This window comes from Scyliorhinus canicula, chromosome 25 (genome assembly GCF_902713615.1).
Source record: "Scyliorhinus canicula chromosome 25, sScyCan1.1, whole genome shotgun sequence".
In the NCBI taxonomy this organism is placed as follows: domain Eukaryota; kingdom Metazoa; phylum Chordata; class Chondrichthyes; order Carcharhiniformes; family Scyliorhinidae; genus Scyliorhinus; species Scyliorhinus canicula.
The window spans coordinates 3,105,427-3,131,029 of NC_052170.1; the positions used below are offsets into that span (position 1 = coordinate 3,105,427).

At 51.2% G+C, this 25,603-nt stretch overlaps 1 protein-coding gene across 1 annotated transcript; it reads right to left on the bottom strand.

Annotated features, from left to right (window-relative positions):
- Positions 1-102: 102 nt before the first annotated feature.
- LOC119957222 (adenylate kinase isoenzyme 1-like) lies at positions 103-21,536 on the bottom strand. Its single transcript, XM_038785054.1, has 6 exons — positions 20,805-21,536; positions 17,260-17,295; positions 14,976-15,139; positions 7,549-7,665; positions 3,874-4,065; positions 103-406 (listed from the first exon to the last, which is right to left on the bottom strand). The coding sequence occupies exons 1-6, from the start codon at positions 20,854-20,856 to the stop codon at positions 341-343; spliced, it is 627 nt and encodes a 208-aa protein (XP_038640982.1). The 5' UTR covers positions 20,857-21,536; the 3' UTR covers positions 103-340.
- Between the last annotated feature and the right edge of the window lie 4,067 nt (positions 21,537-25,603).

Below are 25,603 nucleotides of genomic sequence, written 5' to 3' on the forward strand. Positions count from 1 at the left end.
TCCCTGATCAAATCTCAGCTCAGGTGAATTTCAATGGCTACTCGGCATAGTATATATGTGTATTTATATAGAAGGTGTTTTGTTTTAAAAAAAGAGATTCTGTAATTTATCCCTCCTGTTTATAAAGAACGTATACACACACAAAATCACTGGTATAGAACATTCGTTTCTAAAGGGTTGTGGGTGAAAGTTATCCAGGAGTTTTTAATTCTCATTTTACTGGTGCTGTTGATCCTGGTAAATCCTCCTAAGCAGACACGAAAACAAAACTTGAAGTAAACCAGGTAATCTGATCCCAGTGCAGCTCCTGTTGGGGATTTTCCAACCACAGTCTCGGCTGTTAAAGTTCATCAATAATCGCAGTGACACTTTGGAAAACATCATCCTCTGTTCCCTCTCCTTGTATCTAGACAATGAAGGAGGTCAGACAGCTTTAATCAGTGGTGGTTGGGAGTGGGTTGTAAGTGCTCACTAAGTCAATATACACACACTACGTATTTAACACAAATGATCTGACGTTGCCACTCTCTTACTTCCTTCCAGGGTTATCTTAGTCCCACCTCCCTCTCCAGGAAACTTTCCGTCCTTTCCCAATCCGGAGCTTCATACTGTCTCTGGAGTGATGAGCAGGACAATGGCAATTTAGCATGGCCAAACCACCACGCACTGTAGCACAAGTGGATAGCACTGTGGCTTCACAGCTCCAGGGTCCCAGGTTCGATTCCCCGCTGGGTCACTGTCTGTGCGGAGTCTGCGCGTCCTCCCCGTGTGTGCGTGGGTTTCCTCCGGGTGCTCCGGTTTCCTCCCATAGTCCAAAGACGTGCAGGTTTGGTGGATTGGCCATGCTAAATTGCCCTTAGTGACCAAAAAAGGGTTAGGTAGGGTTATTGGGTTACGGGGATAGGGTGGAAGTGAGGGCTTAAGTGGGTCGGTGCAGACTCGACGGGCTGAATGGCCTCCTTCTGCACTGTATGATCTATGTTCTAACCTGCACATCTTTGGGTTGTGGGGGTGAGACCCATGCGGACATGGGGAGAATGTGCAAACTCCACACGGACAGTGACCCAGGGCCGGGATTGAACCTGGGACCTCGGTGCCGTGAGGCAGCAGTGCTAACCACTGCACCACCGTGCTGCCCTATGAGTAGGGCCCTTTGATACTACTCGATTGTAACCCCTCCTGTCTATTCTCAGGACGATGACAGACAGGGATGATATGCACCAATCATGTTCTCAAGGCCAACATCCCAAAAATAAATACAAAACATACATTCAAAATAACAGCATATGAGGGCAGCACAGTGGCCGTCACTAAAGACCTGTATGAGATACCTCTCTGCCTGACTATAGTTAAACCTCATTGTTATTCAAATAAACCTCTTTGTTATACAAGAAGCCTCCTCAGTCATACCTCACGCTATTATACTGGCAACGAGGGTAAATCGAACAACGATCGCAAGCCTCAAAATTCACGGGGGAAGAGATTGCAACGGACATTTCCAAGAAACGGAGGAGATGAGGTCAGTAAGAGGTCTTTGATCGTGAATCTACATCCGTTCGACCAGCAGGCCGAAGACTGGAGCCAATAGATCGAGAGGTTCTGGTCCTTTTTTAAAAAACCGTCAATGAGATCACGGGGGAGGATGAGCAAAAGGTCATCTTGTTAACAGTTTGTGGGCCCCAGATGCACAACCTCCCCAGGAATTTTCTCTCCCCGGAGGGCCCAGACACAAGATTGTTTGACCAGCAGGTAGGTGACAGTCGGTAAACACTTCAACCCCAGACGCTCCATTATACAGCAGCAGTATGAATTTAATTTGGCCACTGGGGAGCCAGCGAGACAATTACAGTTTTTATAATTGGGCTTTGTCAAATGGCTGAACACTGTGAACTCCGCTTAGCGTTAAGCGACATGCTGCCACGTCTGGTTTGTGACACCAACATTTTAAACGGACAAGGAAAATTCTTAGCTGAAACAAAAATATCCCTGGATAAGGCAATAGAGGCAGCTCAGGCCACTGAATGCGGCAGGAAAGGGCGTTCCTGAGTGCGTGCAGGAAGGTGAGGATGGAGTGAAATTGTTAGGCAGGCACACCGACAGGCACAGAGGAGGCTGAACAGAGATCCCAGGAGCAGCGTGGTGGACAGAAACGAGGAAGAAAAGTGGCCGTCAGCCCGGAGGTGGTGATGAGTGTCACAGATGAGGAGCCAGACCACCCTCCGGAGATGGGCCATTGCAGAGATTTTGTTTGCTTCAAGTGTGACAGGAAGGGTGTAAACAGAAACACACCGTGACCCCAGTACATATAGAGAAAAATCCCAAAGAGGAATCAGCGATTTACCGGTTAAGCATGGTTAAAGTAAGCAAGATGGTTCCCATAGCAACAGGCGACCATTGAGCACGGAGGCCGACACGGGGCGCGGCAATGGTGGCGAGTGAACAAACCTACAAATACCTTGGAGGAGGGGTTCAACCCTGGAGTCTAGGTAGAAGGCCTGCTAAGTTGGGAACGTACACAGGGGAATCGTTAAAGATTTGAGATACCACAACAACTCCAGCGTCACGTCAACAACAGTCGGCTCAATTACCCATGAAGGAAGGACCAGGGCCAAGCCTCATGGGAAGAGATTGGCTACGTCAGATAAAGCTAAACTGGTTAGAAATTTTCAGGATATCAGATGGTGTTTTTTTTGAAAAACCCTCTGCAAGGCCAGAGATGTGTTTCAAAATGAGCTTGGCTGAATGCGAGGGGTAAAAACCAATCCACAGCCAAATTCTTCTTAGCCCATATGCTGTAGCCCAGAAAGTCAAGGCTCAGCTGACACGTTTGGAAGAACTAGTGATGATAAAACCGGTACGGTTCTCTGAATGGGCAACCCCTATCGTCCCTGTCCTAAAGCCTGACCACTCTGTCAGAATCTGCGGTGATTACAAACTTACCATAAAGCAAGAGGCCCAACTTGACAAGTACTCGCTCCCCGGGATAGAAGACCTTTATGCAAAGTTCTTTACGAAAACGAGGTTGTCAGTTTTAAACGACCTGCTGTCTTTCACTAAAGCGCGATCCTTCTTTTGGGAGGCTTGAGATAAGGAGAAATGTCTTCACTCAAGAGGCTGGTGAATCTTCAGAATTCTCTACCCCAGAGGCTCCATCATTGAGTACATTTAAGTTGTTTTTTTAATTGACTACTCTAAATTTTAGTTTGTTATTTTTCTTAATTTCGAGTACCCAATTCATTTTTTCCAATTAAGGGGCAATTTAGCGTGGCCAATCCACCTCCCCTGCACATCTTTGGGTTGTGTGGGGGTGAGACCCACGCAAACACGGGGAGAATGTGCAAACTCCACACGGACAGTGACCCAGAGCCGGGATCAAACCCGAGTCCTCGGCACCATGAGGCAGCAGTGCTAAACAATGCGCCACCGTGCTGCCTCGAGTACATTTAAGGTTGAGGTCAATGGAAATTTGGGCAATTGGGAATGAAGGGGGATGTAGGAAAAGGCAGGAAGGTAGAGTTGAGGCTATGACCTTACTGCTTGGAGAGGTTGTATGAACTGGTCACCCTCTCCTATTCAGCTTCTTATTTCCATTTCATTCGACAAGGAGGCAAAGTAACATCAGCCGAACTTCAAAATAATTTACATCGAAACAGACAGCAGGGAGCAGACATCAATGGGTGGCAGTGCTGACAGTCTCCTCCCTGAGTGAGGGAATGGGCTGCAGTTTGTAAATGACCCATCATCACGGCGGGTACCTGTGACAGGGCAGCGCTGATGTCCCAGGGATGTGCTAAACCCACCCACCCGTGCCCCCCCCCCCCACACCAATCTCTCACCAGAATGATTGGGTGGAAAGAACATAGTCATTCTTACCTTCTTCAGGAGTCCTTTACTCTCATAATGTTTCACAACAGGTACGGAATCAAAAAAGTAGGCGTCCACCCGTTTGCGTATCGTCACCTCGTTGTCATCAAAGCGTTCGCTGGTTTGCCCGCGGTTCAGTAGCCGCTCCTTCATAACTTCAGGACTACAGTCGATCAGCAGCACAATGGTCGGCAGAGTGAACTACAGACAACAGACAATAATAATATAATAATCACGGGCAGCACGGGGGCGCAGTGGGTTAGCCCTGCTGCCTCACGACGCCGAGGTTCCAGGTTCGATCCCGGCTCTGGGTCACTGTCTGTGTGGAGTTTGCACATTCTCCCCGTGTCTGTGTGGGTTTCGCCCCCACAACCCAAAGATGTGCCGGGTAGGTGGATTGGCCATGCTAAATTGCCCCTTAATTGGGAAAAAAATAATTGGGTACTCTAAATTTAAAAAAAGAATAATAATATAATAATCTATATTAGTGTCACAAGTAGGCTTATATTAACACCGCAATGAAGTTACTGTGAAAATCCCCTAGTCGCCACATTCCGGCGCCTGTTCGGGTACACAGAGGGAGAATTCAGAATGTCCAATTCACCCAACAGCACGTCTTTCAGGACTTGTGGGAGGAAACCGGAGCACCCGGAGGTAACCCACACAGACACGGGGAGAATGTGCAGACTCCGCATAGACAGATCCTTCACATCTTTTTGAGTTTTCACTCCAGGACCAGCTGACGCGGAGATCGATCACTGAGCCAGTGACACTTCTGGAAAGTGTCGATGTTAAGGGTCTGATCTCGACCAACTCCCTTTCAAAACTCCTCCTTGAGGATGGTTAATCAGGCCAGTGAACAAACACAAACACTACGACCTGAATCAATCCACTCAGGACAAAAGGGATTTGCATTTCCCTAGCACCTTACACAACAACAGGACAGCCCGAAGCATTTACAGCCTATTACTTATTGGTAAAGTGAGGTCACTGTGGGGATGGACAGAAGCCAATCTGCAAACAGCGAGATCCCACACAAACTGCAATTTGATTAAGCCCACAGCATCTGTCCTCCTGAGCTTCGTTGAGTGACAAATGTTGGCCTCCATATTTCTCACTCTTTTAAAACATTGCCTGGGTTCCACAAATTCACATGGAACTCATGCAAACACAATGCCTCTGACAGTGCAGCACTCCCTCAGTACTGACCCTCTGACAGTGCGGCACTCCCTCAGTACTGACCCTCTGACAGTGCGGCACTCCCTCAGTACTGACCCTCTGACAGTGCGGCGCTCCCTCAGTACTGACCCTCTGACAGTGCGGCACTCCCTCAGTACTGACCCTCTGACAGTGCAGCACTCCCTCAGTACTGACACTCTGACAGTGCGGCACTCCCTCAGTACTGACCCTCTGACAGTGCGGCGCTCCCTCAGTACTGACCCTCTGACAGTGCGGCACTCCCTCAGTACTGACCCTCTGACAGTGCTGCACTCCCTCAGTACTGACCCTCTGACAGTGCAGCACTCCCTCAGTACTGACCCTCTGACAGTGCGGCACTCCCTCAGTACTGACCCTCTGACAGTGTGGCACTCCCTCAGTACTGACCCTCTGACAGTGCGGCGCTCCCTCAGTACTGACCCTCTGACAGTGCGGACCTCCCTCAGTACTGACCCTCTGACAGTGCAGCACTCCCTCAGTACTGACCCTCTGACAGTGCAGCACTCCTTCAGTACTGACCCTCTGACAGTGCAGCACTCCCTCAGTACTGACCCTCTGACAGTGTGGCACTCCCTCAGTACTGACCCTCTGACAGTGCGGCGCTCCCTCAGTACTGACCCTCTGACAGTGCGGACCTCCCTCAGTACTGACCCTCTGACAGTGCAGCACTCCCTCAGTACTGACCCTCTGACAGTGCAGCACTCCTTCAGTACTGACCCTCTGACAGTGCAGCACTCCCTCAGTACTGACCCTCTGACAGTGCTGAGCTCCCTCAGTACTGACCATCTGACAGTGCGGAGCTCCCTCAGTACTGACCCTCTGACAGTGCATCACTCCTTCAGTACTGATCCTCTGACAGTGTGGCACTCCTTCAGTACTGACCCTCTGACAGTGCAGCACTCCCTCAGTACTGACCCTCTGACAGTGCGGCACTCCCTCAGTAATGACCCTCTGACAGTGCAGCACTCCCTCAGTACTGACCCTCTGACAGTGCAGCACTCCCTCAGTACTGACACTCTGACAGTACAGCACTCGCTCAATACTGACCCTCTGACAGTCCAGCACTCCCTCAGTACTGACCCTCTGACAGTGCAGCACTCCCTCAGTACTGACCCTCTGACAGTGCAGCACTCCCTCAGTACTGACCCTCTGACAGTGCAGCACTCCCTCAGTACTGACCCTCTGAAAGTGCAGCGATCCCTTAGTACTGACCCTCTGACAGTGCAGCACTCCCTCAGTACTGACCCTCTAACAGTGCAGCACTCCCTCAGTACTGACCCTCTGACAGTGCGGCACTCCCTCAGTACTGACCCTTTGACTGTGAGGCACTCCCTCAGTACTGACCCTCTGACAGTGCAGCACTCCCTCAGTACTGATCCTCTGACAGTGCGGCACTCCCTCAGTACTGACCCTCTGACAGTGCGGCACTCCCTCAGTACTGACCCTCTGACAGTGCAACACTCCCTCAGTACTGACCCTCTGACAGTGCAGCTCTCCCTCAGTACTGACCCTCTGACAGTGCGGCACTCCCTCAGTACTGACCCTCTGACAGTGCAGCACTCCCTCAGTACTGACCCTCTGACAGTGCAGCACTCCCTCAGTACTGACTCTCTGACAGTGCGGCACTCCCTCAGTACTGACCCTCTGACAGTGCAGCACTCCCTCAGTATTGACCCTCTGACAGTGCAGCACTCCCTCAGTACTGACTCTCTGACAGTGCGGCACTCCCTCAGTACTGACCCTCTGACAGTGCAGCACTCCCTCAGTACTGACCCTCTGACAGTGCAGCACTCCCTCAGTACTGACCCTCTAACAGTGCAGCACTCCCTCAGTACTGACCCTCTGACAGTGTGGCACTCCCTCAGTACTGACCCTCTGACAGTGCGGCACTCCCTCAGTACTGACCCTCTGACAGTGCTTTATATAGGTATTGGTGGGGTGGCCATCTAGTGATCATTTGCCTGTACTTGCTAAACATTACTTGATTGTGTATTACTGCAGACAGAGATCAGAACAATGCTCAGTCCTGATGGGAGGCTGAAAGATTAACTCTGTTTCCCTTCTCAGTTGTTGTCTGCGTGAAAGTTGTGGGTGGCACAGTGGTTAGCACTGCTGCCTTACCGCTTCAGGAACCCGGGTCCAATTCCGGCCTCGGGAGACTGTGCGGAATCTGCACGTTCTCCCCGTGTGTGCGTGGGTTTCCTCCGGGTGCTCCCGTTTCCTCCCACAGTCCAAAGCTGTGCAGGTTAGGTGGATTGGCCATGCTAAATTGCCCCTCAGTGTCCAAATGTCAGGTGGGGTCAGGGTGGGGGAGCGGGCCTGGGTACGGTGCTCTTTCAGAGGGTCGGTGCCTACTCCTGCTCTGTGGGGATTCTATGATTTACACCATCTTTAATTTGTTTTTCAGACTGAAATTCCAGTGTTTCGCGTTTTGAACGGTGGGTGTGATTGGACCTTCAGACTTACAGATTTATCGAAAGCTTCGGCCTGTTTTATAGTTCGAGGATATCCATCAATCATGAAGCCCTTTGTCTCCTCCAGATTCTCTAACATGGCATCCTTCAAAATCTCCAACGTTGTTCCCTGGATAAACACAAATCAAAAGAATGGCAACAATTGAGAAAGACTATTTGAATTTTCCAGTTTCCCCGAGTGCGATCATATATTCTGTCTCTTTAGATACATATATGACCTGGCTTATTCTCTTGTTTCCAATCTCTGATACTTTTGTCTACAACAAGTGGAAATATTAAAAGAAAATGGAAAAGGAAACCAATGTTTCCAAAGTTCCAATGAAAGAATGAAGTTTGAGAGAGAGAGGAGGCAAATCCTTCCTCACACAGACCCTTCCTCACACAGACCCTTCCTCACACAGACCCTTCCTCACACAGACCCTTCCTCACACAAACACTTCCTCACACAGACCCTTCCTCACACAGACCCTTCCTCACACAGACCCTTCCTCACACAGACCCTTCCTCACACAGACCCTTCCTCACACAAACCCTTCCTCACACAGACCATTCCTCACACAGACCCTTCCTCACACAGACCCTTCCTCACACAGACCCTTCCTCACACAGACCCTTCCTCACACAGACCCTTCCTCACGCAAACCCTTCCTCAGGCAAACCCTTCCCCACACAGACCCTTCCTCACACAGACCCTTCCTCACACAGACCCTTCCTCACACAAACCCTTCCTCACACAAACCCTTCCTCACACAAACCCTTCCTCACACAGACCCTTCCTCACACAGACCCTTCCTCACACAGACCCTTCCTCACACAAACCCTTCCTCACACAGACCCTTCCTCACACAGACCCTTCCTCACACAAACCCTTCCTCACACAAACCCTTCCTCACACAAACCCTTCCTCACACAAACCCTTCCTCACACAAACCCTTCCTCACAGAAACCCTTCCTCACACAGACCCTTCCTCACACAGACCCTTCCTCACACAGACCCTTCCTCACACAGACCCTTCCTCACACAAACCCTTCCCCACACAGACCCTTCCTCACACAGACCCTTCCTCACACAGACCCTTCCTCACACAAACCCTTCCTCACACAAACCCTTCCTCACACAAACCTTTCCTCACACAAACCCTTCCTCACACAGACCCTTCCTCACACAGACCCTTCCTCACACAGACCCTTCCTCACACAGACCCTTCCTCACACAAACCCTTCCCCACACAAACCCTTCCTCACACAGACCCTTCCCCACACAGACCCTTCCTCACACAGACCCTTCCTCACACAGACCCTTCCTCACACAGACCCTTCCTCACACAGACCCTTCCTCACACAGACCCTTCCTCACACAGACCCTTCCTCAGGCAAACCCTTCCCCACACAGACCCTTCCTCACACAGACCCTTCCTCACACAGACCCTTCCTCACACAGACCCTTCCTCACACAGACCCTTCCTCACGCAAACCCTTCCTCAGGCAAACCCTTCCCCACACAAACCCTTCTTCACACAGACCCTTCCTCACACAGACCCTTCCTCACACAGACCCTTCCTCACACAGACCCTTCCTCACACAGACCCTTCCTCACACAGACCCTTCCCCACACATACCCTTCCTCACACAGACCCTTCCTCACACAGACCCTTCCTCACACAGACCCTTCCTCACACAGACCCTTCCTCACACAGACCCTTCCTCACACAGACCCTTCCTCAGGCAAACCCTTCCCCACACAAACCCTTCCTCCCACAGACCCTTCCTCACACAGACCCTTCCTCACACAGACCCTTCCTCACACAAACCCTTCCTCACACAGACCCTTCCTCACACAGACCCTTCCTCACACAGACCCTTCCTCACACAGACCCTTCCTCACGCAAACCCTTCCTCAGGCAAACCCTTCCCCACACAAACCCTTCTTCACACAGACCCTTCCTCACACAGACCCTTCCTCACACAGACCCTTCCTCACACAGACCCTTCCTCACACAGACCCTTCCTCACACAGACCCTTCCCCACACATACCCTTCCTCACACAGACCCTTCCTCACACAGACCCTTCCTCACACAAACCCTTCCTCACACAAACCCTTCCTCATACAGACCCTTCCTCACACAGACCCTTCCTCACACAGACCCTTCCTCACACAGACCCTTCCTCACACAAACCCTTCCTCACACAGACCCTTCCTCACACAGACCCTTCCTCACACAAACCCTTCCCCACACAAACCCTTCCTCACACAGACCCTTCCTCACACAGACCCTTCCTCACACAGACCCTTCCTCACACAGACCCTTCCTCACACAGACCCTTCCTCACACAGACCCTTCCTCAGGCAAACCCTTCCCCACACAAACCCTTCCTCCCACAGACCCTTCCTCACACAGACCCTTCCTCACACAGACCCTTCCTCACACAAACCCTTCCTCACACAAACCCTTCCTCACACAGACTCTTCCTCACACAGACTCTTCCTCACACAAACCCTTCCTCAGGCAAACCCTTCCTCACACAGACCCTTCCTCACACAGACCCTTCCTCACACAGACCCTTCCTCACACAGACCCTTCCTCACACAGACCCTTCCTCAGGCAAACCCTTCCCCACACAGACCCTTCCTCACACAGACCCTTCCTCACACAGACCCTTCCTCACACAGACCCTTCCTCACACAGACCCTTCCTCACGCAAACCCTTCCTCAGGCAAACCCTTCCCCACACAAACCCTTCTTCACACAGACCCTTCCTCACACAGACCCTTCCTCACACAGACCCTTCCTCACACAGACCCTTCCTCACACAGACCCTTCCTCACACAAACCCTTCCTCACACAGACCCTTCCTCACACAGACCCTTCCTCACACAGACCCTTCCTCACACAGACCCTTCCCCACACAGACCCTTCCTCACACAGACCCTTCCTCACACAGACCCTTCCTCACACAGACCCTTCCTCACACAGACCCTTCCTCACACAGACCCTTCCTCACACAGACCCTTCCTCACACAGACCCTTCCTCACACAGACCCTTCCTCACACAGACCCTTCCTCACACAAACCCTTCCTCACACAAACCCTTCCTCACACAGACTCTTCCTCACACAGACTCTTCCTCACACAAACCCTTCCTCAGGCAAACCCTTCCTCACACAGACCCTTCCTCACACAAAACCTTCCTCACACAGACCCTTCCTCACACAGACCCTTCCTCACACAGACCCTTCCTTACACAGACCCTTCCTCACACAGACCCTTCCTCACACAGACCCTTCCTCACACAGACCCTTCCTCACACAGACCCTTCCTCACAGAGACCCTTCCTCACACAGACCCTTCCTCACACAGACCCTTCCTCACACAGACCCTTCCTCACACAAACCCTTCCCCACACAAACCCTTCCCCACACAGACCCTTCCTCACACAGACCCTTCCTCACACAGACCCTTCCTCACACAGACCCTTCCTCACACAGACCCTTCCTCACACAGACCCTTCCTCACACAGACCCTTCCTCACACAGACCCTTCCTCACACAAACCCTTCCCCACACAAACCCTTCCCCACACAGACCCTTCCTCACACAAACCCTTCCTCACACAGACCCTTCCTCACACAGACCCTTCCTCATACAGACCCTTCCTCACACAGACCCTTCCTCACACAGACCCTTCCTCACACAGACCCTTCCTCACACAAACCCTTCCTCACACAGACCCTTCCTCACACAGATCCTTCCTCACACAGACCCTTCCTCACACAGACCCTTCCTCACACAGACCCTTCCTCACACAGACCCTTCCTCACACAAACCCTTCCTCACACAGACCCTTCCTCACACAGACCCTTCCTCACACAGACCCTTCCTCACACAGACCCTTCCTCACACAGACCCTTCCTCACACAGACCCTTCCTCACACAGACCCTTCCTCACACAGACCCTTCCTCACACAGACCCTTCCTCACACAGACCCTTCCTCACACAGACCCTTCCTCACACAAACCCTTCCTCACACAAACCCTTCCTCACACAGACTCTTCCTCACACAGACTCTTCCTCACACAAACCCTTCCTCAGGCAAACCCTTCCTCACACAGACCCTTCCTCACACAAAACCTTCCTCACACAGACCCTTCCTCACACAGACCCTTCCTCACACAGACCCTTCCTCACACAGACCCTTCCTCACACAGACCCTTCCTCACACAGACCCTTCCTCACACAGACCCTTCCTCACACAGACCCTTCCTCACAGAGACCCTTCCTCACACAGACCCTTCCTCACACAGACCCTTCCTCACACAGACCCTTCCTCACACAAACCCTTCCCCACACAAACCCTTCCCCACACAGACCCTTCCTCACACAAACCCTTCCTCACACAGACCCTTCCTCACACAGACCCTTCCTCACACAGACCCTTCCTCACACAGACCCTTCCTCACACAGACCCTTCCTCACACAGACCCTTCCTCACACAAACCCTTCCCCACACAAACCCTTCCCCACACAGACCCTTCCTCACACAAACCCTTCCTCACACAGACCCTTCCTCACACAGACCCTTCCTCATACAGACCCTTCCTCACACAGACCCTTCCTCACACAGACCCTTCCTCACACAGACCCTTCCTCACACAAACCCTTCCTCACACAGACCCTTCCTCACACAGATCCTTCCTCACACAGACCCTTCCTCACACAGACCCTTCCTCACACAGACCCTTCCTCACACAGACCCTTCCTCACACAGACCCTTCCTCACACAGACCCTTCCTCACACAGACCCTTCCTCACACAGACCCTTCCTCACACAGACCCTTCCTCACACAGACCCTTCCTCACACAGACCCTTCCTCACACAGACCCTTCCTCACACAGACCCTTCCTCACACAGACCCTTCCTCACACAGACCCTTCCTCACACAAACCCTTCCTCACACAGACCCTTCCTCACACAGACCCTTCCTCACACAGACCCTTCCTCACACAGACCCTTCCTCACACAGACCCTTCCTCACACAGACCCTTCCTCACACAGACCCTTCCTCACACAGACCCTTCCTCACACAGACCCTTCCTCACACAAACCCTTCCTCACACAGACCCTTCCTCACACAGACCCTTCCTCACACAGACCCTTCCTCACACAGACCCTTCCTCACACAAACACCTCTTCTAATTTTCCAATTAAGGGGCAATTTAGGGTGGCCAATTCACCTGCCTTGCTCATCTTTGAGTTGTGGGGGTGAGACCCACGCCTCGACAGGGAGAATGTGCAAACTCCACACGGATAATGAGCCAGAGCCAGGATCCAACCCTGTTCCTGGCACTGTGAGGCAGCAGTGCTAACCACTGTGCCACCGTGCTGACCCAAGAAACCAAATCTTAAGATGGCTGCTGGTTGTGAATAAGGAAATCCTACGATTGCATTTCACCGTGGCGGAGGGATAGGAACCTGCGGAGATATTCTGGGATGGTGAAATCAGGGTATTTAGGCTCCTCCGGAATATTCCTGAGCCAGTACTAGGATCCCTAGTGTTCTTGAAGATTTTCACTATTATAACGGGGACTTGGAAAGCTGAATAAAGTAAAGGTCAGGGCCTCATGGCAGGGAAACAAATAATAAAAATCTTTATTGGCACAAGTGTGTGCGTGGGTTTCCTCCGGGTGCTCCGGTTTCCTCCCACAGTCCAAAGATGTGCGGGTTAGGTGGATTGGACATGCTAAATTGCCCGAAGTGTCCTAAAAAAGTAAGGTTAAGGGGGGGGTTGTTGGGTTGCGGGTATAGGGCGGATACGTTGACTTGAGTAGGGTGATCATTGCTCGGCACAACATCGAGGGCCAAAGGGCCTGTTCTGTGCTGTACTGTTCTATGTTCTAAGTAGGCTTACATTAACACTGCAATGAAGTTACTGCGAAAAGCCCCTAGTCACCACATTCCGGTGCCTGTTCGGGTACACAGAGGGAGAATTCAGAATGACCAGATTTCCTAACAAACACGTCTTTCGGGACTTGTGGGAGGAAACCGGAGCACCCGGAGGAAACCCACGCAGACACGGGGAGAACGTGCAGACTCCGCACAGACAGTGACCCAAGCCGGGAATCGAACCCAGGACCCTGGCGCTGTGACATACTCCACATACCATCTACAGTCAGAGGAGCGAGCATCAGATACATGTTCCAATTTAAAAAAATATATATTCTTATTTGACTTTTAACATTTTATAAAACACCCCAGTAACTCAGGGCAATCGCACCCCCACGCTCCCCCCACCCAGCAGCTGACAATAACCAGCTCTTTTTAATGTAATATAAACAGACCCCACCTCTTGTGCAACCTCTCATTCGACCCACTCCAGCTCCCTTCTGCCAGAGAATATGCCACATTTAACAAACGCCACACGTTCGAGGACAACTGCCTGCCCTTTACAGACCCCATCTGATCCTCCCCAATCACCTTCAGGAGACACTAACTTCACCAACCTAAGCACCAACACCTTGGCCAAAACCTTGGCCTCCACATTCAGCAGAGATATCGGCCTACACGACCCACACTCCACCGGGTCCTTATCCTTTTTTAACAGCAATGAAATGGATGCTTATCCCGTCGTCTCTGGCAGTATCCCCTTAACCACAGCATCTTCGGACATCTTCACCAACAGCAGCGCCAGTCTAATCAGAAACCTTTTATAAATTTCCACCGGGAATTCATCTGGTCCCGACGCCTTACCCATCTGCATCTTCCCTATCGCCACCCAGACCTCCTCCATCCCCACTGGTTCTTCCAGCCCTGCCCTCTCTCTTACCTTAAGACACTCCAGCACCCTCAAAAAAATCTCTGATATCCAACTCGTCCTTGTGCTCACTCGTACAACCTTTTATAAAACTCCTCAAATGCCCTAATCACCTGCTCCAGCTCCATCGCCAAGTCCCCTGCCCCATCCTGGACCCAGACCATCTCTCAGCCAGCAAGCTACTAACCGTCTCCCCATGTTCATACACCACCTCCTTCACCACCTTAACCGCTTTCCCTGTGCACAGAAGGTCAAACCGTGCCTGCAATTCCTTCCTCCTCACCAGGAATCCCGGAGTGGGATCCTCCACATAATTCCCATCCACTTCCAAGATTCCCTCTCCCAGCCGCTGCTGCTCCTCTCAGCTCCGGCATCTCCACGTCCCAATGAGATAGGAGAGAGTTAGGACCAGACTGAGCCGGGATGGGTGCCCCATGGCGGTAAGGACCACTAGCTTTGTGACAATGGGCAATGGTGATTTGGGCAGGGGAAGGATTAAGAGATGTGTCAATAAGGGAGGCAGACAAAAGTCATTTGGCCTAAATCCTTGTTGGTAAAACAATTGGTGATCCCAGTAATGAAGGTGATCAGGTCCAGACTACTCACCAATGGCACCAGCCCTCCTTCAATCATGATCTTCTTAATTTTATTGCCTCGGTCTGTTTCATTGCTAATCTCCTTCCGCAGAAGGTTCCCTGTCGACAGATGTGTGAAACCATATTTCTCTGTCATCTTCACACACTGGCTGCCTTTTCCTGAGCCAGGGCCCCCTGAAACATCACAGTGTGCACAAGAATAACTTTCACTCATTTATTTCTACGCAAACATTCGCCTCATTCCATTGCATTCCCACACCAGCAGGCCATTCAGCCCATTGAGTCTGCACCAACGCTCTGAAAGAGCACCCTCCCTAGGCCCTCACCCCCGTAACTCCATACACCCACCCAACCCCTGCACATCTTTGGACTGTGGGAGGAAACCGGAGCACCCGGAGGAAACCCACGCAGACACGGGGAGGATGTGCAGACTCCGCACAGACAGTCACCCGAGGTCGGATTGAACCTGGGACCCTGTGAGGCAGCAGTGCTAACCACTGTGCCACCGTGCCGCCCTGGTGCACATTGTGTATATAACAACAACTTGCATTTACATTGCACCTTCAACAGTCCAAGGTGTTTCACAGAACCACAGATGGGGATATTAGGATAGATGATCAAAAGGTCATTGAGATAAATTTTAGCAGCATCTTAAACAAAGACATATTGAGGAAAGCGGAGAAGTTTGGGGTGGGATTTCCAGAGCTGGGGTCCCAGGTAGCTGAAGGCACGGCCACCAATAGTGGAGCAATCTCAATCGGGAGATGCTCAAAAGGCAGAATTGGATTGGTTGGGGCTGGAGGAGGTTATAGAGATAGGGAGGATTGTAGGGGCTGGAGGAGGTTACAGAGATAGGGAGAGTTGTAGGGGCTGGAGGAGGTTACAGAGATAGGGAGGGTTGTAGGGGCTGGAGGAGGTTACAGAGATAGGGAGGGTTGTAGGGGCTGGATGAGGTTACAGAGATAGGGAGGGTTGTAGGGTTTGGAGGAGGTTACAGAGATAGGGAAGGTTGTAGGGGCTGCAGGAGATTACTGAGATAGGGAGGGTTGTAGGGACTGGAGGAGATTACTGAGATAGGGAGGGTTGTAGGGACTGGAGGAGATTACTGAGATAGGGAGGGTTGTAGGGGCTGGAGGAGGTTGCAGAGATAGGGAGGGTGTAGGGACTGGAGGAGGTTGCAGAGATAGGGAGGGTTGTAGGGGCTGGATGAGGTTACAGAGATAGGGAGGGTTGTAGGGTTTGGAGGAGGTTGCAGAGATAGGGAGGGTTGTAGGGACTGGAGGAGATTACTGAGATAGGGAGGGTTGTAGGGGCTGGAGGAGATTACTGAGATAGGGAGGATTGTAGTGTTTGGCGGAGGTTACAGAGATAGGGAGGGTTGTAGGGACTGGAGGAGATTACTGAGATAGGGAGGGTTGTAGGGGCTGGAGGAGGTTGAGAGATATGGAGGGTTGTAGGGGCTGGAGGAGATTACTGAGATAGGGAGGGTTGTAGGGGCTGGAGGAGGTTGCAGAGATAGGGAGGGTTGTAGGGGCTGGAGGAGATTAGTGAGATAGGGAGGGTTGTAGGGACTGGAGGAGATTACTGAGATAGGGAGGGTTGTAGGGGCTGGAGGAGTATAGCGGGAGAATTATGTCCATGGAGGGATTTGCAAAAAGAATGGGAATTTTCAAATGGAGAAGGTGCTGGAACTTGAGTTAACCAAGTCTGCAGGTTTGGAATGGGCTTGATTGAAGTGAGGACAGAGGCTCTGGAGTTCTGACATTTCTGGAGTTCTGACATTTCAGGGCAGAAGAATCTGTTTGAAAAATGTTCCCACAAGGAGCTATATTTAAGCGAACGGTGTTCTAATCTCTGTGTACAATACCAAAATATAGGAGGCCTTTCAGCCCAATGTGTCTGTGCTATCTCAATGACGGTGTTTATCAAGTTGGTCTCACTTGCCTGAACTTTCCCCTAAACTGAAAAATTCTCTTTTTCAAGTATTTATTGAATCTGTGTCCAGCGCCCTTTCACACAACACATTCCCGATAAACACAACTCACTCAGGGCAAAGATTCTCCCCATGGTGTGTCTTGGTCATTATATTAAATCTGGATCTTCCTGTCCTTGATATAGTCTGTTTTATTTAATTTTGAACCCTTCATTTAAATCTCCCTTTAACTTTTCTGCTTGAAGGAGAATGACCTTGGATTTTTCTGTTATTATTTTATTAATGTACACAGTCTGACCAGAATAACGTCTTAAACCTTGACACAACATTCCAGATAAGGTGGCGGTTTTATTTCACTCACCAATTACGAAGATAATTTTCGTGAGTTTCAGTTTTTCTGTAAGAGAAATATTTCGAATTTCACGGTTAAAACACAGCTGAATTTTGCTCACTTTGTCTTGTACTGACAGAGTGCGCCAACCCCCATCTCCCGACAACATCATTAATGTCCACTGCCGACACACCGTGAGACTTGATCAGTTCAACCAAGGAAACAAGATGGGTGAATTTAGTCTACCTGCCCACCAGAGGGAGTCGGTGGGACCCGCTCAGCACCTGAAACCAGGCAGTGTGACACTCTGACCCGGACTGCATATGTATTTCTGCTTCTCTTCCTTTTTCTGAAATATTAAGAGTATCCAATTCTTTTTTCATTTCAATTAAGGGGCAATTTAGCGTGGCCAATCCATCTACACTGCACATCATTGGTTTCTGGGGGTGAAACCCACGCAGACACGGGGAGAATGTGCAAACTCCACACGGAGAGTGACCTGGGGACGGGAAGAAACATGGGTCCTCAGTGCTAGCCACTGCGCCACCGTGCCGTCCCTCTCCCGACCTTGGGCCACTGTCCGTGCTGAGGGAGTGCCGCAAGGTCAGAGGGTCAGTACTGAGAGAGCGCCGCACTGTCAGAGGGTCAGTACTGAGGGCGTGCTGCACTGTCAGAGGCTCAGTACCGAGGGAGTGCCGCACTGTCAGAGGGTCAGTACTGAGGGAGCGCCGCACTGTCAGAGGGTCAGTACTGAGGGAGTGCCGCACTGTCAGAGGGTCAGTACTGAGGGAGCGCCGCACTGTCAGAGGGTCAGTACTGAGGGAGTGCCGCACTGTCAGAGGGTCAGTACTGAGGGAGTGCTGCACAGTCAGAGGGTCAGTACTGAGGGAGTGCCGCACTGTCAGAGGATCAGTACTGAAGGAGTGCCGCACAGTCAGAGGGTCAGTACTGAGGGAATGCTGCACTGTCAGAGGGTCAGTACTGAGGGTGTGTCGGACTGTCAGAGGGTCAGTACTGAGGGAGTGCTGCACTCTCAGAGGGTCAGTACTGAGGGAGCGCTGCACTGTCAGAGGGTCAGTACTGAGGGAGCGCTGCACTGTCAGAGGGTCAGTACTGAGGGAGCGCTGCACTGTCAGAGGGTCAGTACTGAGGGAGTGCTGCACTGCCAGAGGGTCAGTACTGAGGGAGTGCTGCACTGTCAGAGGGTCAGTACTGAGGGAGTGCCGCACTGTCAGAGGGTCAGTACTGAGAGAGTGCCGCACTGTCAGAGGGTCAGTACTGAGGGAGTGCCGCACTGTCAGAGGGTCAGTACTGAGGGAGCGCTGCACTGTCAGAGGGTCAGTACTGAGGGTGTGCTGCACTATCAGTGGGTCAGTACTGAGGGAGTGCCGCACTGTCAGAGGGTCATACTGAGGGAGTGCCGCACTGTCAGAGGGTCAGTACTGAGGGAGCGCCGCACTGTCAGAGGGTCAGTACTGAGGGGGTGCTGCACTGTCAGAGGGTCAGTACTGAGGGAATGCTGCACTGTCAGAGGGTCAGTACTGAGGGAGTGCCGCACTGTCAGAGGGTCAGTACTGAGGGAGTGCTGCACTGTCAGAGGGTCAGTACTGAGGGAGTGCCGCACTGTCAGAGGGTCAGTACTGAGGGAGAGCCTCACTGTCAGAGGGTCAGTACTGAGGGAGTGCCGCACTGTCAGAGGGTCAGTACTGAGGGAGTGCTGCACTGTCAGAGGGTCAGTACTGAGGGAGTGCCGCACTGTCAGAGGGTCAGTACTGAGGGAGTGCCGCACTGTCAGAGGGTCAGTACTGAGGGAGTGCCGCACTGTCAGAGGGTCAGTACTGAGGGAGTGCCGCACTGTCAGAGGGTCAGTACTGAGGGAGTGCCGCACTGTCAGAGGGTCAGTACTGAGGGAGTGCCGCACTGTCAGAGGGTCAGTACTGAGGGAGCGCCGCACTGTCAGAGGGTCAGTACTGAGGGAGCGCCGCACTGTCAGAGGGTCAGTACTGAGGGAGTGCTGCACTGTCAGTGGGTCAGTACTGAGGGAGTGCCGCACTGTCAGAGGGTCAGTACTGAGGGAGTGCTGCACTGTCAGAGGGTCAGTACTGAGGGGGTGCTGCACTGTCAGAGGGTCAGTACTGAGGGAGTGCTGCACTGTCAGAGGGTCAGTACTGAGGGAGTGCCGCACTGTCAGAGGGTCAGTACTGAGGGAGTGCTGCACTGTCAGAGGGTCAGTACTGAGGGAGTGCTGTACTGTCAGAGGGTCAGTACTGAGGGAGCGCCGCACTGTCAGAGGGTCAGTACTGAGGGAGTGCTGCACTGTCAGTGGGTCAGTACTGAGGGAGTGCTACATTGTCAGTGGGATTCTCTTTCAGGAGAGTTGTTAGACTGCGAGATATCTGTCCTCTCAGGTCAATATAAAAGATACCGTATTACTGTTCTAAAACAGGAAAGTTCTCCCCAATATTCTGACCAATACTAATCAGCATTATACAAACAAAGAGCTTCCTGTGTGTAAATTGGTGACTGAAGTTTTTATGAGCTTTGAAGAGATTTGGGACATTCTGAGATTGTTTGAAATGTGAACCTACCCTTTCCTGACACCATGTGTCAGACTGGGACTGATGTTTCCCTGTGATTTCCTTTTCCGAGTGAATATGATCAAATAATCTTTATTTTTTAAAAATAAATTTAGAGTACTCAATTCATTTTTTTTTCCAATTATGGGGCAATTTAGCATGTCCAATCCACCTACCCTGCACATCTTTGGATTGTGGGGGTGAAACCCACACAAACACGGGGAGAATGTGCAAACTCCACACGGACAGTGACCCAGAGCCGGGATCGAACCTGGGACCTCGGCGCCGTGAGGCAGCAGGGCTAACCACTGTGCCACCGTGCTGCCCTTCTAATAATCTTGATCATTGTCATAAGTAGACTTACGTTAACACTGCAATTAAGTTACTGTGAAAAGCCCCTAGTCACCACATTCCGGCACCTGTTCGGGTACACAGAGGGGAATTCAGAACGTCCAAATTACCTAACAGCACGTCTTTGGACTGTGGGAGGAAACCGGAGCACCCGGAGGAAACCCATGCAGACACGGGGAGAACGTGCAGACTCCGCACAGACAGTGACCCAAGCCAGGAATCGAACCTTGGACTCTGTCACCTGCCGCTGACTGATGGCACATTAAAGAGGGCAGAACTTCCATTGCTTCCAGTCCAACTCATGCTGTTAGATGAGGCAGGAAAGCTCAGAACGGCCCTACCCAAACCTCCGGGTCTCCAAACCAGTGAAGTGTAACGAGCAGGAACTGGCGAGAGTGTCCGGAGCTGAGAGAGCGGCATTCCGGGAATAGCCCATTCCACAGTCACACAGCTCCCCTCAGCACCTCACCGTGTCACAGTGAGATTGTTTTAAGGATGAACAAACGTTTCGTGAGGTGAGAACAGTGAAGGAGAATTTTCACTCATTCACCTCTCAAGGTGTGTTGGGTGAGTCTGATCTTTTGGCAGTGATTGTTACTGGGACAAAGAAACATGCCCTGCTTTAGATTTTTTCCCCCCCGAATTTACCTTTCACTTCGTCACAGATCTGCACAGAGTCACCACTTTTGCAGTTCCCCATTCCACTCCTCTCTCTCGTGTTCTGGCTCCTGATCTCTTCTAGTACCCACCGAGTACGACCTCCTCAGCGTTGCTTGTGTTTGCCTTTTCTTGTTTCTCTACTGGTCACCCAACCATTGTGACTTAACAGTAGGAGACCCAGGCGTCACCCCCTGTGTTGTACATTGGCTGCACCATCTCTAAGCATTGTGCCATAGAGCAAAGTGTAACACGCAGGGGGTGAAAGGGTAGACAATGCGCTAAAGCTTTCTCACCAGCCAGCGTGTGATTGAACAAAGTCTTGTGCTCTGTCTGGGAGCTGTCTGATCGACTCCAGGAAGAACAATCTATCTATCAGAGACTGACGCTGTCAAAGTAACCTGACACCTCACTCTGTCGCCGTCAATCTGCCCTTTCCTCCTCCGAATCATCCACTCTGCTTCCTCCCGAATTTCAATAACATTGATCTTCCTGCTCCCCGAATCCTCACTCTGTCGGAATCATTAATCTTCACGCCATCCTATTCTGCCTCGATAAAGAGCAGAAACCCCTCTTCCCTCGGCCTAGCTTTCCTTCTGCAGCCTACAACCGGTTCACAAACAAACGTGCCACCTCGCTGATTCACCTCATCTCTTAATGGTTCTCTCCTCCTTCACGTGGCAAGTGTGGGTGTTAATGCTTGGCCCCCCAAGGGTCTCGGTGAGGTACAGAATCAATCGCCTGACAGCAAGGTGGTCCAGTGACTTGCTCAATCCTTTATTGATGATGTCACAAAGTATGACACAGCCGATTGTTAAAGTGTGATAAAGATCATCCTGTTTCCCTGAGGAACCCTGGACAGCAGCGGGGCAGAGAATAGGCCCACACACCCAAAGCAGACAAGATAAAGGCTGTGAATTTAAAGTGCATGAACCACAAAACTAAAGAGCTGGTCATTGACTTCAGGAAGCAAAGTACTGTACACACCCCTGTCAGCATCAACGCGGCTGAGGTGGAGATGGTTAGCAGTTTCAAATTCCTAGGGGTGCACATGTCCAAAGATCTGTCCTGGTCCACCCACGTCGATGCTATCACCAAGAAAGCACAACAGCCCCTATACGTCCTCAGGAAATTAAGGAAATTCGGCATGTCCACATTAACTCTTACTAACTTTTACAGATGCACCATAGAAAGCATCCTATCGGGCTGCATCACAGCCTGGTATGGCAACTGCTCGGCCCAGGACTTCAGAGAGTCGTGAATACCGCCCAGTCCATCACACGAACCTGCCTCCAATCCATTGACTCCATCTACACCTCCCGCTGCCGGGGGAAAGCGGGCAGCATAATCAAAGACCTCTCCCACCCTGCTTACTCACTCTTCCAACTTCTTCCATCGGGCAGGAGATACAGAAGTCTGAGAACACACACGAACAGACTCAAAAACAGCTTCTTCCCCACTGTCACCAGACTCCTAAATGACCCTCTTATGGACTGACCTCATTAACACTACACCCTGTGTGCTTCACCCGATGCTGGTGCTTATGTAGTTACATTGTATATATTGTGTTGCCCTATTATGTATTTTCTTTTATTCCTTTTTCTTCCCATGTACTTAATGATCTGTTGAGCTGCTCGCAGAAAAATACTTTTCACTGTACCTCGGTACACGTGACAATAAACAAATCCAATCCAATCCAATCCATTGATCACTTCACTGTCAGAGAGTGAATAATCTAACGAGGGCAGCACCAACTCCTGGCCATTGACACGGCAGTTTTATTCCAGTGTTCAATTCAAAGACAAAGTTGGGATTTAAATTTATTTACAGAAGAAAGAGAGAATAAACGTGCATTTCTGTTGCACCTTTTCTAACTGTGGGCTGTCCCACAGAGGGTCAGGAATTGCTGTTGTGGCAAAGGGTGATATAGCGGCTCTGTCGGCAGGGAGTTCATTCCAGGTTATCTGCTAATGGTTCATGAGGAATGCAGGCGATAAACAACTGGAGATTATTGGTTCCATTTCAGGAAAATAACATTAAATTCTTGTTTTCTTCTGATCCTCGGACAGTGAAGTTCAACATTCTTAAAAGTGACAAACTTGAAATGAACAGCAAATCTCCCCTGGTCACAGCTCCCAGGGAATTGGAGAAGAGTTTGTGTGATTGGCATTAGAGAAGCATGAGATAAGAGGGTAAAAGTTAAAGGTCATAGATAGTCAGGAGACTGCAGACGTTCTGGCTCTGGTTTCCTGAGATTCTGAAAATTGTCTTTCTTGTAGATTGTTTTAAAACTGTGACCGGGAAATGTGAATGTGAAAGGTTAAAAATGTGAATCTGTCCCTACATCGACACCCAGCTTGGAACCTTTTGATTGGCTCCTTTTTATTTATTTAATTTTCTCAGTCGGTTTTCCTGAGGGAGTGGAATTCAGAATGAGCAGGATTAGATTTGGGAATAAGTCAACAGCAAGAATCTCAAATAAATTTGCCTCATTTATTGTTTAAATGAGGCAGCGCAGTGGCACAGTGGTTAGCACTGCTGCCTCACGGCGCTGAGGACCCGGGTTCAATCCCGGTCCTGGGTCACTGTCCGTGTGGAGTTTCCCCGTGTCTGAGTGGGTCTCACCCTCACAACCCAAACGATGTGCAGGGTAGGTGGATTGGCCACGCTAAATTGCCCCTTCATTGGGGGGAAAAAAATATTTGTTCAAATGAGCGTAGATTTAACTTTGGTGAGGTGTGGCTGAGAGTGATACACAGAGGATTCGCCGAATCCCGCCACTCCACTCCAACTCCGATCGGAGAATCGGAGGCAATCGAGCTCACGCGGCCGCTGCAGCGCCGGTCCCCGTGGCCCCCGGAGCCGATTCTCCGCGTTCATCAGGCCGAGTGGCTGCCAAGTTCCGCCGGCGTGGGTTACGTATGGTGCCACCCGGCGGGACCTCAGCGTCCTGGCTGCGGGGGCCGTCCTGGTGGGTTGGTGGGGGGAGCCGACCTCCGGTGGGGCCTCCCGGTGGCCAGGCCCGCGATCGGGGCAACCAATCGCGAACACGTTAATTCTGGGGGGGGGGGGGGCCTACGTTTCTCCACGCCGGGCCTCTGTAGGGCTTTGCAGTATTGCCCCCCCGAGGACGGGGAGACTGACTGGGCCTGGAGGCCCATTGGCGCCGGCGTCACTCGCGCTGGTTTTGACGGCAGCATCAACAGTTGGCCGCGATATCGGTGAATCCCGGCCAAGGTGATGATGTAGGAAGTGTTATTTATTGGTTAGATCATGGTCACGGGAAGTTAAGAGTGAGACAGTTTTGAAATCCTGGCAAAGTAAGTTTGAGTCTGAGTTCTGTGAGATAACTCAGGATTGACATTCGTGCCACACAATGGCCAGGAAATGACCACCTCCAACAAGAGAGAATCAAACCACCGCCCCTTGACATTCAATGGCATTATCATCGCTGAATCCCCCACAATCAACATCCTGGGGGTTGCCATTGATCAGAAACTGAACTGGACCCAGCCATATACATACTATGGCTACAAGAGCAGGTCAGAGGCTGGGAATCCTGTGGTGAGTAACTCACCTCCTGACCCCCCCCAAAGCCTGTCCACCATCTACAAGGCACAAGTCAGGAGTGTGATGGAATATTCCCCATTTGCCTGGATGAGTGCAGCTCCAACAACACTCAAGAAGCTCAACACCATCCACGACAAAGCAGCCCCGCTTGATTGCTCCTCCTTCCACAGTCAAACCCTCCACCACCGACAAACAGTGGCAGCCGTGTGTACCATCTACAAGATGCACTGCAGTAACTGACCAAGGTTCCTCAGGCAGCACCTTCCAAACCCACAGCCACTACCATCTAGAAGGACAAGAGCAGCAGGTACCTGGGAACCCCACCACCTTGAGGTTCCCCTCCAAGTCACTCACCATCCAGAGTTGGAAATATATCGGCCGTTCCTTCACTGTCACTGGGGCTAAATCCTGGAACTCCCTCCCTAACAGCACTGTGGGTGTACCTACACCTCAAGGACAGCAGCGGTTTAAGAAGGCGGCTCACCACCACCTTCTGAAGGGGCAATTAGGGATGGGTAATAAATGCAGGCCTAACCAGCGACACCCACATCTCGTGAATGAATAAAAATAAATAAAACAAATGAAAGAATCCAGTGGGAATGTGTTGTCAGGCTGTGCTGTGACCATTTAATAACTAGCGCTCTACCGATGGGAAATCGACTCTTTCCTACTGACTAACTGCACCAACCAGATCATCAGCAAGTTTCAGCAACAATCACAGGTGAAACATATCTTAGTGAAAGAGCTGAACAATATCAAACATTGTCTCCCCCCGGACAGAGCTCACTCCAGCCTAACCAATACCTCTTACATCTAAACTCACGGCATGTGTGGTGGCTCCACATCACGCTGGGCTAACAAGAGCAGCTGATACAACATTCTGCCTGGCTCCAGGGGAACAAAGCCTCGAGTATTTGATTTCTGGCCGGGTCCCGCTGGCTGCTTTCATGTGTCACCGAGGATCCCTTTGTGACTGGTTTCAATCTCCTTCAGAAGCTCACCCACACACTGGCTCCACACTTTTCATGCCGCAAACTGCGCCAGGGCTGTCACAGTTAGACGTTGAACTGAGAATATCTCGCCGGTCAGGACATTGTGGCATTTCTTTCATGATTGCTGAAGACTGATATAAAAGGAAAGGATTTACATTTTCGATAACTCCTTCCACTGCACTTTCCAGTCAATAAGGTTGCTTTTCAACTGAAACCACGGTTTTAATG